At 36.2% G+C, this 13,871-nt stretch overlaps 1 protein-coding gene across 1 annotated transcript; it reads right to left on the minus strand.

Annotated features, from left to right (window-relative positions):
- Nucleotides 1-1,644: 1,644 nt before the first annotated feature.
- Nucleotides 1,645-12,166, minus strand: LOC116420720 (leucine-rich repeat-containing protein 14-like). Its single transcript, XM_031947337.1, has 4 exons — nt 12,036-12,166; nt 10,437-10,844; nt 5,501-6,124; nt 1,645-2,449 (listed from the first exon to the last, which is right to left on the minus strand). Exons 2-4 carry the CDS (start codon nt 10,796-10,798, stop codon nt 1,882-1,884), a joined length of 1,554 nt encoding a protein of 517 aa, XP_031803197.1. The 5' UTR covers nt 10,799-10,844; nt 12,036-12,166; the 3' UTR covers nt 1,645-1,881.
- Nucleotides 12,167-13,871: the final 1,705 nt, after the last annotated feature.

Raw genomic sequence — 13,871 nt, forward strand, 5'->3', positions numbered from 1 at the left:
GCTCTGCTGTCCAAGTGCATCTGCTACAGAACTAACTCAACTTTAATCCTGTTTTTCTACTAGTTAGCATCATTGCCCTTGTCTTAAAAAAAAAAAAAGTCCAGTCAGCAAAAAATGCTAGCCTATTGTCTCAGGAAAATGTATTTTTATTCTGCATATTGGTTCATAATCTCCTTGATATCAGGTTTTAGATGAGTCTATTAGAATCACAGTGGATCATTTATTGAATCAGAGTCTTTCAAAAGTTTTCATTTTTATAACTTTGATATTGTAAGATAAATTGCTTTTCTGGTACCATACACTTCATTGTACATCATTCCATACAAATATTCCATATCTCTTCAAAACCTTGATCCTTATACATGATGTTCCATTTCTCATCCCTGGCTTAAACTTTCACCCATATCTAGAATGTATTTCTTTTATTCTTCATTTTTATTTAGTAATCTATCATTTAGGAAAGATTTTCTGTATTCTTTAAGTGCTACTAGATCTCTGTCTCCTTGCTTCCCCACCCCCAACTCCAAATTCATTTGGATTTCACATATAGTCAATTTTTTTTGTGGGATAAATGTTAAAGTAAAAATTCAAATAGTGAACCAATGGAAATTAGAGATTAGGTCACTGTAATCACCAAAAATTATGTTCTTTTACTATAGATTGCTGAAAATATTGTTTTACATATAATTCTTTGTAGCAAACATTTCTGAAAATATACAGTTTTTCATATGTAATATAGATTAGATTGCTTATGTACTTATTACATATATGTAATAAGTACATAAGCAATCTAATCCTACCCATATTTTTTTAAATTAATTTATTTGTTTTTAGTATACATTGCTTTTATGAAACATGTTAGGAGGGGAAAAAAAATCAGAACAAAAGGGAAAAAACATAGGAGAAAAAAAAACAGAAAAAATAAGTGAATATAGTATTGTCTTTTTAAAGGAATTGTCTTCCTTTTCCAAGTTGTTGACTCTCTCTTGTATACCTCATTTCTTTTCTCATTTTTATTTCTACCTCTCTTATTTGCCTTTTAAAGTATTTTATGAACACTTCTAAGAAACTTCTTTGGGCTGAAGAACAATTCATATCACTCTGAGATTTCCTCTATGGATATTTTGTCCTCTTCTGAGTTGGTGTTTTAGTCTTCACCATCACCCTAGTAGCTTTGTATGGTTAAAGTTCTTTTCTGTTTCTTGTTCATCTTCTTTCCTTTTCTTTTGGTATTGTTCTTTTTTCACTTTTATGATCGAGCTCTGCTCCTGGGGTAAAGGGGATGCTGTCTCAAGCTTCCTATACAGCTCTGTGTCTTGGCTTTGACCTTGGGTTTGCAGTGGGAAACTTTGTTTATGCAGGTATATATATACACACACATATTTGAGCATGTGTGTGCATGCATGGGCATGTGTGCACACATGTATATATGTACACACATAGTATACACATACATGTGTACATGTATGTATATGTATATATGTATGCACACACAGGTGTATACATGCACACACAAACCCATCTCAAAACTATCTATAGCTGCTTTATGTTAGCCAAAATTTGAAAACATGTCTAAGAAAAATAATAAATTACATTATACTCATGTAAACAATGCTTTAAATTCACATTTATTTAAAATGATAAATTAAAAACATAGAAAGATATGAAAGGTTTTTACACAAAGATTGTGAGAATAGTGACTAGATATCCTTATTGTTCTCTTTTGTAAAATGTTAGGGTTTTAGATGAGATTTATTTCTTATATCTTTCTTGGTTAAGATTCTAGTTAAAATAGTTCTCAAAAAATGATAAACTATCATCATTATCATCTTAGGAGTGTGAGATTCCCCCCCCCCCATCCCACTCCTGATAGTCAGCCCACTACTGTAATTCAAAATAGTCACCCATCTCAGGACTGTCACTAAAATTAAACTGATTGATAGCTTCTTGTCTTATTGTTGATGACTGTAGAATTTTATTCATCACAGAGGAAAACACCTCATTGCCCATAGGACGCTGCAATAGTACAGGAGAACGATTATACTGGAGCAGGTCTTTACCACATTCTGGGAAGACTGGAACTGATACTGCTTTCAGTTTGGGCAATTTGCTCTTGCACTGCTTCATGAAAATAAAAATACTCAAGCCAGATAGAGGGTTGCCATACAGACCAAGATGGGAGAGTCTGGCACAGGAATATAGATAGGGCAAGATTTTATAAAAGTCTGCGTCCTTGATCCTACACATTGACACATTCAGCCACCTCAGTGAGTTTGAGACTGACTTTAGAAGTTTCAGAAAGGAGTCTAGTTGATCTGTTATGTTATTGCCTTCAAGATCCAGCTTTATGAGATGGGAACTATGGTGACTTTGGGACAGGTAGGTTAAGTCTTTGCTTGTTAGAGAGCAAGAAGAAAGTCGAAGGCTCTCCAGGGAGTACTCTAGACCTCTGAAAATAAAATAAAAAATAAAGACATGATTTATATATAAAAACTGAAATGTCCATTTCTATCTCCACTCCTATTCCATGCTTATGGAATGCCTTCAGCTTCTAGATTTCTACCCGAGTAGAACAAATTTGCCCTGTTTATGGAAGATATATATTTTGACCAAGATAGATACAGAATAGTAATAAATAATATATAAATAATAAATGGACAAAGAAATAAATAAATAAAAATAAATAATAAATAGTAATAAAATGTACTAATGAAGAAACTTGCTAATACAGAGCTTTAAAAAGTTATAGTTTTTAAAAAATCTATTAATGACCATCAAAATGAATCTTTTATCATAACCAAAGAAGGCCTGGGTAGAGTAAAAGGATTATAAAAAAGGGCTTTGGAAGATTGTTGTGAAGAAATGAAAAACATTCAGCCCTAGAAACTTAGGAAGACCTAAGAGAAAATACCCTGGAAACCTGAGACATGTCATTCTAGAAATATCAAAATTAGAAGCAAGTCAATTTAGGATTTGCATCTCACCTAGAAATACACAGAAGGTTCTAATGCAGATTGCTAAAATCTTGTTAACCTCACTTTTTATAAGTCCATGTTCCCCGACTCTGATTTAAAGAAAATCATCTAAGATTACGATGGCAGCACAGATAAGATTTATCAAAATATCAAAGTAGTGGCCAGAAGGAAAAATGGAAGGGTCTTCTGTAAAATTCTAGTTGATCCATGTGCTCACAAACATAGAAAGCTAATGAGAGAAGTCCCATGGCTTCATCAAACCTACACTGATATGTCTAAAGTGCCAGGAAGATGTGAAACTTAATGATCAAATGGCATGGAAGAGGCCAGGCATGGACACTCCAGGGCCTCATCAAGTATTGTGGCAGGCTGACTTGATATGCCCATGTATTCTAGAAAACAGAGAAAAAGTCTCTACAAATGTGAAGGATGGGGGACAGGTGGGGAAGATGAGGAACTGACATTATCTGTACTTTTCTTTCCTCTTAACTAGTCAAAGGACTTTTGAACACGTATATGAAACATGTAGAAACAGTTTAGTGAAAAAACATTTAAACAACATAAGGAAGCATTGGACCAAATATAGACTAGTTATATGCAAATCTAATCCCAAATATGGAGATCAATTTGTCAGGAGAGGATAAAAAGGACAAAAAAATAAAAATAAAAATCCAATCTTAGTTGTTTGAACAAGGAAAAGACAGGAAAAATGGAGTATAAACAGATCACCTATTCTATATCACACTATCAGATTGGCAAACATGACAAAACAGATAAATGATGATTGTTGGAGGAGATATAGAAAGAGAAACATACCAACATACTTTCAGTGGAGTTGTGAATTGTCAAGCTGTTTCAGGAAAGCAAAGTGGAGCTATATGCTAAAAGTTATTAAATTGCACATAACCTTTGATTTAGTGAGTGGGGTTGCTAGTCATGCCCCAAAGAGATTCAAAGCAAAAGGAAATAATTCAGTTGAATTTTAAAAATATTTATAGAATTGAATATTAAGGGGGTTAATATCATCTGGGAAAATTACTGGACAAATTATGAAAAGGATAGCTTCTTAGAGTAGATGTAAAGAGAGAGTAAAAGTAAAAGAAAAATTAACATTATAATTAAATGACCATAAAGAATTACTTTGAAATACTTAAGAACTCTAATACTTTGAAAAGCCAGGACTTAGGAAGGCATATGCCGAAGCATAAGACCTGTACGGCCTTATGGAAAAATGATAGACCTGAGAAAGGAAGAGCAATACACATTGTTTTGGACATGGCCAATTTATGGATTTGTTTTACGTTACTATGCTCATTTACAACAAGGAAGTGTCTTCCCCCTCAGATTTGGGGGCTATGATTTTGGAGAGATTATTATCATAATTGAGTGAGATGGCACATTGGATAGAGCATTGGGTTTGGAATCAGAAAGACTCATGTTTATCGATTCAAATCTGGCAACAGATATTTTCTATCCGTGTGACTCCCCAAAACTCACTTGACCCTTTTTGCCTCAGTTTCCTCACCAGTAAAATAAGCTACTGAAAGAAATGACAAATCACTCCAATATCTGCAAGGAAAACACCAAAGTGGGGGTCACATGACTGATATGACTCGACCACAACAATAACATAATGACATTACTCAAATGATAAATTGTCAAAGGTTCTGAATAAGTAGTTTTCTAACGAAGAAATCAAAGCAATTTAAACTCATATAAACAAATGCTCTAAATTATCAATTATAAAAAATATACATTAAAATAACCTTGAGATATCATTTTACACCTACCAGATTGAAAAGTGACAACTGTTAGAATGGATGTTGAATTCATTGTTGATGGAATAGCAAATTGATCCAATCAATGTGTAAAGCAATCTGGAATTATTCCCAAAAGTTATTAAACTACCTATATCTTTGACCCAGCAATATCACAAATTAGTCTATTTCCAAAGATGATAAGGGAAAAAGGAAAATAATCTATGTTTTAAAATATTTACAGCAGATCTCTTTGTAGTGTTAAACAACTAGGGAATGTTTGAACAAATTATGATATATATTTGATATATATATACGATATGATATATTATTGTTACAGATTTTTAGAAAAATATGGAAAAACTTGGACTAAACAACAGAGTGAAACGAGTAGAACCAAGAGAACATTGCATATGGTAAGAATAAATACTCAAAGTAACTATAAAGGATACATAAAGATGCTGTCCAGAGAAATGATAAATAGAAATATGCATAATTGTACATATATATTTGTGTGTGTATGTGTGTGTGCCCATGCATGAGCAGGAAATTTTGGTTTCAGATTGAAGCCCAGCTTCTGTGACATTCTTTCCACTGCTTCCCTCTAATGACCTTACAGTGGCTATGAGATGTGTCATTTAACCTGCTCTTCCCTAGCCTAATGGACCAGATATTGTTGCCAAAAAATCTTCCATTATCCTGGCAGAAATTTCAAGACAGGACATTTGAAGAAGATGGGGCTTAGCATTGTCCCCCAGCCTCACTTACCCAAGTAGATATTCCAGTTGACCTGAAAGACAAATACCACGTAAGGCAATCTCCCTGAGGTGTCTCAATTGGTTCAGCTTTTCAACCAAAAAGTCAAAGTTGGCCTTTAACATGGGATCTTTCCACCATTGTCCTTTTTCAGCAAAAGTGGGTAGTTTCAAGCTCTTTAGGTTTTGGAAGCTAATAATCTGTGACACAAGCCATCTGATATCTCCCAAGGTTATACTGCTATGAATTAGGTCCATTCTACGTAGTGCCAGAGGGTCCAAAAGGGGCAGGAATTTTTCAGCCTTAACAGCAAAGTCATAGGTACAGTAGAAATCTCGGCAGAGAACAGGCAAAAGGCTGTTGACATTGTCCTGGAGGGCTACTTTTAGAAACTCTTCAGAGGAAGGTTCCACATGGAGGTCCACCAGGAGATTCACAAGTGCTTCCATTGGAAATGTGGCTAGAGATACTTTTGTCTCCTTGTTCCTTGCTTGACTTCCTAAGTCACATGTTGCCTGTTGACGGAAGATGTGGATATGGGCTCTGCTTACTGAGATGGTCCACAGCCTCACGAATCTCAAGTTCCAAATAAAACGTTCATTAAATAATCCTGTCATATCTAGCTGCCGTAGCCTCCTGAATTAAGGACAAAAAACAAACAAACAAAACCCAATATACATACATACATACACACACACACACACCACACAAACAAAAAAATAAGTCATAACCTGGCTCAATTTATTTGTTGAGTTCTATTAGCTTTATGATAAGAGGTCCAATGTGGTCCAAAATTCACCTTTCTTGTCTTTCCTCCTATTAAGAGATCATTAAACAGAAGAATCAACTGGATAGTCAAGGATGTCATAACTGGTTGATTGGCCAAGAATAGACCTTTTTGTTTTATCCCAAAAGTAATTGGCTCCATGGACTCTTTTGGACAAATAGCCTTTTTCCCCCCAACTATAACCTTTTCCACCTCCACAATGGAGGTAAATGGAGATGGATGCCTCAGACTCTGACATCAACTGAAAAATAATCACAGTTCTGCATATCTTTATTTGATCCTCCTTGAGAGTTTTTGTGGCATAATCAAAAACCAGGATTCAAAGAAGACCTGGGTTAAAGTTCTACCTCTGACACATATAAATTGGATAAGTCACGTAATTTTTCAGTGTTCTAGGCAACTTCCCAAGACTGTTTATGGCAGAAAAGTTACCAACAAGCATTGATTATGATACTTAATTTATCCAAAAATTCTCTATTTCAGTGATATCCTAGATCTAGCCCTGATTCTCAACAAAACTGCCCTAGGACAAGTCATTCATGCCTTCCTCCTAAAGGCACACACACACCACTCTAATTTTGCTTATTTCTGTGTCAAGTTTCCAGGCCCAGCGCTTACTACCTTAGGCTGCCCCTTAGTGTCCACAATACCAGCCATCCTTTTTTTCTTGGCTGAGGATATAACTCCTAAAGCTATGACTTCCAAACAATTCTGAAATTCTCTCAGGGGAGAGTTGCACTGCTTGCCATGAAAACCAGCAGTTAATGAATGAGCCAAACTTTGAAATTTCTAACTACTTGTCTTCTTCAGCGTTTTCTCACCCACTGATACACTATTTACATACATTCCTCAGAGTTTAGCACATCTCCACTGCCTCTTCCTCTACTCAGTGATACTGAATACCCATCTGTCAATAAGTGCAACCTTCTTCTCAAACATAGCTCTCTGTTTGCTCAATTCCAACAACCTTGCCAAATATACCATCACTCCTTATGCATGCATTTATTCTGTTTTCTAGAAGATCCTTTTTAATAAGTAGCACAACTCTTTTTTTGTTTTTTAATTTCTACCTCCAGCTTCTTCAATTGTCTGATTCTCATTAAGTTGAGATTGCACTGTTCCTGGCTATTGTATTCACTCTGGCTGTCTTCCCCTCATAACTCTGAATACATTCATCTTGGTGGTGGAAGTCTGAAGACTCCTTACTTCTCAATGATGTAGTCTATCTACTGTTAGCACTAAGAAATCATTGCTCCTTTGAGATTTACTCTATTCAAAATTATCAGCTAGGCAAGATCCTAGATGTATCTACCGACTTGTGGCCATCCTTCTTCTCACTCCTGTTCCTGCCTTTGTATTAGGGAACATGCTGATGTTCTTAGCCTATTCAGCTCCCCATAATTTACCATTCTGCCTCAACCACACTTAGAGGTTATCAACAATCATAACTTTGATCTCATTTGAATGAATCTTCACTTCTGTTGGGGATGATATTTATTTTTTGTAATGCACCTATTTGTCTACTCCTCTGCCTTAGAAAAAAAGATCTATAGAGCCTTTCTTGACATCCTCCAATGTTAACTTCCTTCCTATCATGAAGAAAAAAAAAATCGTTGTAAATGCAGGAAAGATTTATTTTAAATTCTTATAAAAATGGGTGCCTAGGTGAGTAGACTCACCTTTGAAATTCCCAAGGCAGATTTTTTTTCCCCCCTGAAGCACAAGTCCCTTCTCTGATTCCCCATTAATTGGATGTTGTTATAGAAGTTACATAACATGAATCTCCACCCCTCATTATATAGCCAGTCCCTGCCCCAAAGAAGCTTACATCCTAAAAGGGGGAAGGTAACAGAGGAGGGCTAAGGACAAAGAACAAAATATTCTTTGTCAGTTCTTGCCCCCAAGAAGCTTAATTTCTTTTGGGTAAAATAACTAATCTCCACCCTTGATTATTCTTTGATGTCCTTGTGGATTTCACTTTTCTACTTTTAAGTTTCATTTCTCCAATTTAGTTTTCTGTGGAAATCAAATAAATGTCCGTTCATTTCTCATACCTTGTATATACTTAAATATACATTGTCTCTCTTGCAAAATTGTAGCCTTTCTGATGGGAGAGATTAATTCTCTTTGGCATTTTTATATCTAGTGCCAAATATAGTATCTCTTAGGGCAAGACGTAAGACTGAGGGTGTAATTAATATATGACATTCAATATAAATTCAATATGGGAAACTTCCTTTACCAATCCATCTCACCACCATCTTTGCAAATTCTATCGAGAATGCCTGTGATAGAATATAGCCTCTAGAGGAGACAGCAATAATTTTAAGGTCCTCTGACCTTAGGGTTCTTCTATTCTAACAATCTGTCAGTGATTCTAAAGTCTTCTGGCTTTGGAATCTGTGCTCTTAAGGTCCCTTCCTCTTTTCCCCACCCCACCAACATTGGAGTACTATTGTCCTAGCAATCTGTCTGTTGATGATTGTAAAAGTCTCTGGCCTAGAAATATAATATTTCTTCACTTAAACTTTAGGGAAGATACATTAGTGATCCTGAGACTCTCTAACCTTAGAATACTGTTGTTCTGACAATCATGACTGTCAATGATTCTAAAGTCTTCTGGCCTAGAATAGTCCTAGGTCTGCTGGTCAGTAATAACTAAATTCCTGAGCCCACTCTTCAGTTCTACCTCTAGGAGGTAAAATTAGCATATCAATGGCATGAACTGGATAAATTTGTCTCCTTGCTCCAGGTGCTTCACTAAATTCATTTGGAATTTTGCCTTCAAATGCTTCAATTGGCATTACAATTACATAAACTTTGCCCCTTGACTTGGATATGGGTTCAAGTCTGCAAATTCTTTTGAGACACCTGGAAACACCAGTCTGTGACCCCTCACCTTTGGATTGGGGTCCCTTTCCAACCTCAAAACCCAGAACACTGAGAACTTCAGTGACTTGCCAAGTAACTGATATTAGAGGCGAGTCTTGAACCCAGATCTTCCTGGTTTTGAGGCCAAATCGGTATCTGCTATGTCAGTCTTAAGTGCTTTACACCAACTGACTGGTAGTCATTGTATTGTACTGTACATCTTCATCCTTCTCTTCCTTCCTTCTCTTTCCCCTTATGCTCTATAGTCAGTTTCCCGTTGTCTTGATTTTTTGAACACATCTCTTTTGTTGTTTCCCCATCTCCTGTCACGTAGCTTGACCTAGCCTAGGAACTAATAGGATTTGAATAGCTTCTGAGTTTGTCTCCCTGCTTCTAGAATCTCCCCCATTCCAATCCAACCTTTACATATTCTCTTCAAATTTACATTCCTAAAAGGTAAGTTTGACATCACTCCAGAATCTCCCCCATTCCAATCCAACCTTTATATATTCTATTCAAATTTACATTCCTAAAAGGTAAGTTTGACATCACTTCCCTGCTCAGTCTTCAGGTGCTCCCCATTTCCTCTTGAGGAATCCAGTATCAAGATGAAGATTTTTTTTTAACTCCCATGTTTCTTTCTACTCCTTTCTTTTTTGTATTTATCTTTGACACATACACTGTCCTGATTAACCTGGTTGACTAATACCTTTTTCCTCCCATTGACCTGAGCTTTTTCAAAACTCAAACTAAAATATACTCTCTCTTTACTTTTATTTCATCACTGAAAGCTTCCCACTCAAATGATACAATAAGTTTTTAACTCTTATTTCTCCAGAAATTTGTTAAATTCTACATTTTCCTTTTTGCTTGTCTTTATGTTAAATGTGCCCAACTCTGAGGGAATTACATTAAAGTTGCTTATCATTATTTTCTTGTAATTTAGTGTTCATTTAGTTCACTTAATTTTGCCTTCATGAATGTGGGTATTCAAAGTTCTATCATGTCTTGCTTGAGGTCATTTTTGCCATCTTCCCTTCACCTCCAAATCCACTCTCACTCCCCTTCCCCAACACCCACTCCCCACTCCCTAGCGTAGTGTTTTTCCCATATGGAGGTTGCTCTGCATTAAATAATCTAAATATGTACTGTATCCATCGTCTCTTTAAATTCCCACCCTAGTATCCTTTCATATGAAAAAAATGCTTAGCAAATCACAGCTGAAATAAATTCACAGAATCTGTTTCCCAGAATGAAGTAGAACTTCCCAGGTATATTTTAAGGACAAACCTGTTTGGGAGCTGCTGTGGATCATCCATGAGTACTTTCCTTATATATTTCATCAGTCCCAAGATGATGGCATCAATTTTACCTCTGTTTGACTCACTATGTATGACAGACCACTGACATTCAGGACACTTCTCAGAAGATGTCCAAGACCAGCACCAACATGTTTGCAGCAGCTGTTGGAATTTAAGTTGGGAGTAAGGCCACATCTTCACCAGTTCACACAGCAGCTTTTTCTTATTTTCTCTGAAAGCCACCTTGAATAGGATAATATACATGATCCGTGGCATAAATTCCAAGAGTTTACATGTAGCCTCCTCATCCTGGACCAGTTGCCGAGCACTTAGATAAGTCAGAGAGTACATGAGAAGGGCTTTGGGACCTGGGACCCAAACACAGAATTGCCAAGACCTGCCAAGGGGAAAGGTCAGAAATCGAATAATGAATCCTGGGGATTTAATAACACTATTCTACCTTTTCAATCCCACTCATCCTATTCTAGGCCACCAGTAAATGCAGACCAACAAATATAATTAGAATTACAAACGTAGGTACAGGAAATGTTTAATCCCAATCTACCAATTGCCCCTCAGCTTGCCCTGTTTCCTAGGCTGAGCTAGAAACACCTCCAAAGCTTTTTTTTAAGCTTCCCATTCTTCAAATTGGGCCACCATATTTTCCCAATACTTTTATCCAACTACCTGGCCCAAGAAAGGTCACCATTGTTATTGCCATCACAAAGAACTCTTCCCTTAAGGTTAGACCAGTTTTCAACTCTGACACTTTTAACAATTCTGTGACCTTAGACAAGTTGTTTAAGGTATCTGAAATTGAAAACAGCAATACTCCAACCTAGGAGTTGCTAGAGAAAGGAGGTTTCTGACATTTATGCTATTATGATGATTAGCTTTGAAATAGGAAGTCCTGGAAAGTCAGAGAAGATTTGACTTGCTAGAGCTAGAGCAATGGACCTGGAACTTTATCAGGAAACTTGCCCTAAAAAGAGGTCACTCAGAGTTCAATATAACTGAAAAAAATAAACAATAAATGAATAAAAATAAATGAAAAAAATGAATTCCCTTCTGCCTCCAAATATCTCATTTCCAATCACATGAACCATTCCTTCTGACAGTCCTCAGCCTAAGTTCCCATGTTAACACCCTCCCTACTCTTTTTTTTTGTAGAAAAGCTACAGAACTAGAAAACAAACTAGAGACTGACAACTCCAGCTTTCTGATTATTTTGTAAATGGAAATCAAGGCCGATAGAGGAAAAAGATTTACTACAATTCCACCACGAACTAATAATATGGCCATAACTGAATTAAATTAGCTCAATGCCTCTCTCTTCTTTTCTTTACTTCTCTTCACTCTTCCCACCCTCTAAAAAAGAATGAGCCTTAGGTAGCCTATATGGAGAAACTGGATATGGAATCAAGGTATAACCTCCTGAGGATACCTTCAGAAGATAAAGGCAACAAGGGTCAAAAAAGCACCAAAACTGTAATCATACTGATCCTTCTCTACCTAAATCTTTGTCTTGTTACCCCTGAATACCCATATTCTGCCATCTTGGTGAGACAAACTTCAAAAATCCACTCACCTGAAGTAACAGGGTAATGGTCAGCTAAGACATAACATGTAACTGGGCTTTACTTGAGGACCACTGAACTCAGGTTGCTTTGGGGCCCATTTAATTTAAAGGTATTATGTCCTTTGCTACACAGACACCTGTGCCCAACTCCATTGTTAGGCGTAGATACTAGAGAGATTACAGCTGTCTTTACTTTATCACTGAAGTTCCTCTACATAAGTACTCATTAGTTGGCTTTTTTTTTCTCCAACAATTCAAGGGCTTGGATTTATGGAGGCTTGCTAATGTAAAGTGAAGATAGATGAAGGACAAGTATTTTTGGAATGAATATGCTAGATGCCTGGAGTCCCTCAGGGAAAGATGAAGAGTTTATGGACAATCAATTAGCAAAAATCTGAGGGCCTCCTGTGTGCTCTTCAGAACCAATTGATCTTGAGCAAGTGAATAGGAATTTGTTACAAGATTCAGAGGATTTCTCTTTCGTAAGATAAATAGGAAAATAGCAGAATCAAGGAGAATATGACATGTTATCTGCCAAGAAAAGAAGCCTCAGGAGATCCTACAGCTGTCATTCTATATATTATCCTAATGATGTTCATTTTCTTCTTTACTAATTCATACTTTTCTAGCCATGTTTTCCTAAATTCCTCCTGTCTGTAATTAATTAAAAATTAATAATATTCTATTCATTATGATTTCTCTGACCATTCAAAAGCCAATTGTCCATAATCTTTGATATAATATGATTTTGTGATTTGTAATATGTAATGATGATGGAATATGATTTGGAGGAGAGGCTTCTGCTCTAACAATAAGTCAGTAATCCTAAATCTCCTGGCTTTGGAGTCTATCTCAAGAACTTCCCATGCTCCCAACCTAAGAACAACAATCTGTCTAATTTTGAATAGACCACTCCTCAATTCATTACTGACCATCAAATAGCATCTATCCTCAAGATAGTCCCATGGACAAAACTCTTGAGTGATAATGGTCAGTGAGAACCAAAGGACCACTCCTCCTTCCTACTTATGAGCTCATAGAATTAGCACATCAATGATAGAAAGCTGGATAAATGTGTCTCCTTGCTTCTGTTTATCTGCTAATTTCTTTTGTACGGTCAGCCAGCTTTGTAATGGTGTTACAATAAACTTTGCCCTTTGGCTAAAGAGATGGGTTCAAGCCTGTGAATTTTTTTGAGACATCCTGATACTAGTCTATGATCCCAAACTTTTGGGGTTCCCCTTCCTAACCTCAAAATCTTCTCTCTTCTCTCTACCCTACACATTTTCCTCTTATAATGAGTGCTGCTATAAATATTCTGGTATATATGAGACATTTCATTCTATCGTTTACTTCCTTAGCAAACTTACTTATCATTGGGCAGTAGCTTTAAATTGGCCAGTTATTTTCCTTCCAAAATTCAAAATGATTTCCTGAACAGATCAATTTAAAATAACATATTTCTAGTCTCTAACCAAATTTTTTATTGCTATATCTATTTATACCAAGATAAATAGCTAATGAAAGAAACTAAATATCTTATGAAGAACTCCACTGACATACTTATTTTGCATTCTTGCAAGAATGGATGCCTAGATGAGTAGACACACCTTTGAAACTCCAAAGGCAGCATTTAAGTCCCTGCTGAAACATAAGTCCCTCCCCTGATTCCCCATTAATTGGATATTACAGAAGTTATATGACATGAATTTCCACCCCTCATTATATAGCCAGTCCCTGCTCCCAAGGAGCATTACATTCTTCTGGGGTAAGATAACTAATCTCTATCATTGATTATTCCTTGATGTCTTTTCAGATTTTAGATTTCTAATTAGTTTCATTTCT

Source organism: Sarcophilus harrisii, chromosome 1 (genome assembly GCF_902635505.1).
Source record: "Sarcophilus harrisii chromosome 1, mSarHar1.11, whole genome shotgun sequence".
In the NCBI taxonomy this organism is placed as follows: Eukaryota; Metazoa; Chordata; class Mammalia; order Dasyuromorphia; family Dasyuridae; genus Sarcophilus; species Sarcophilus harrisii.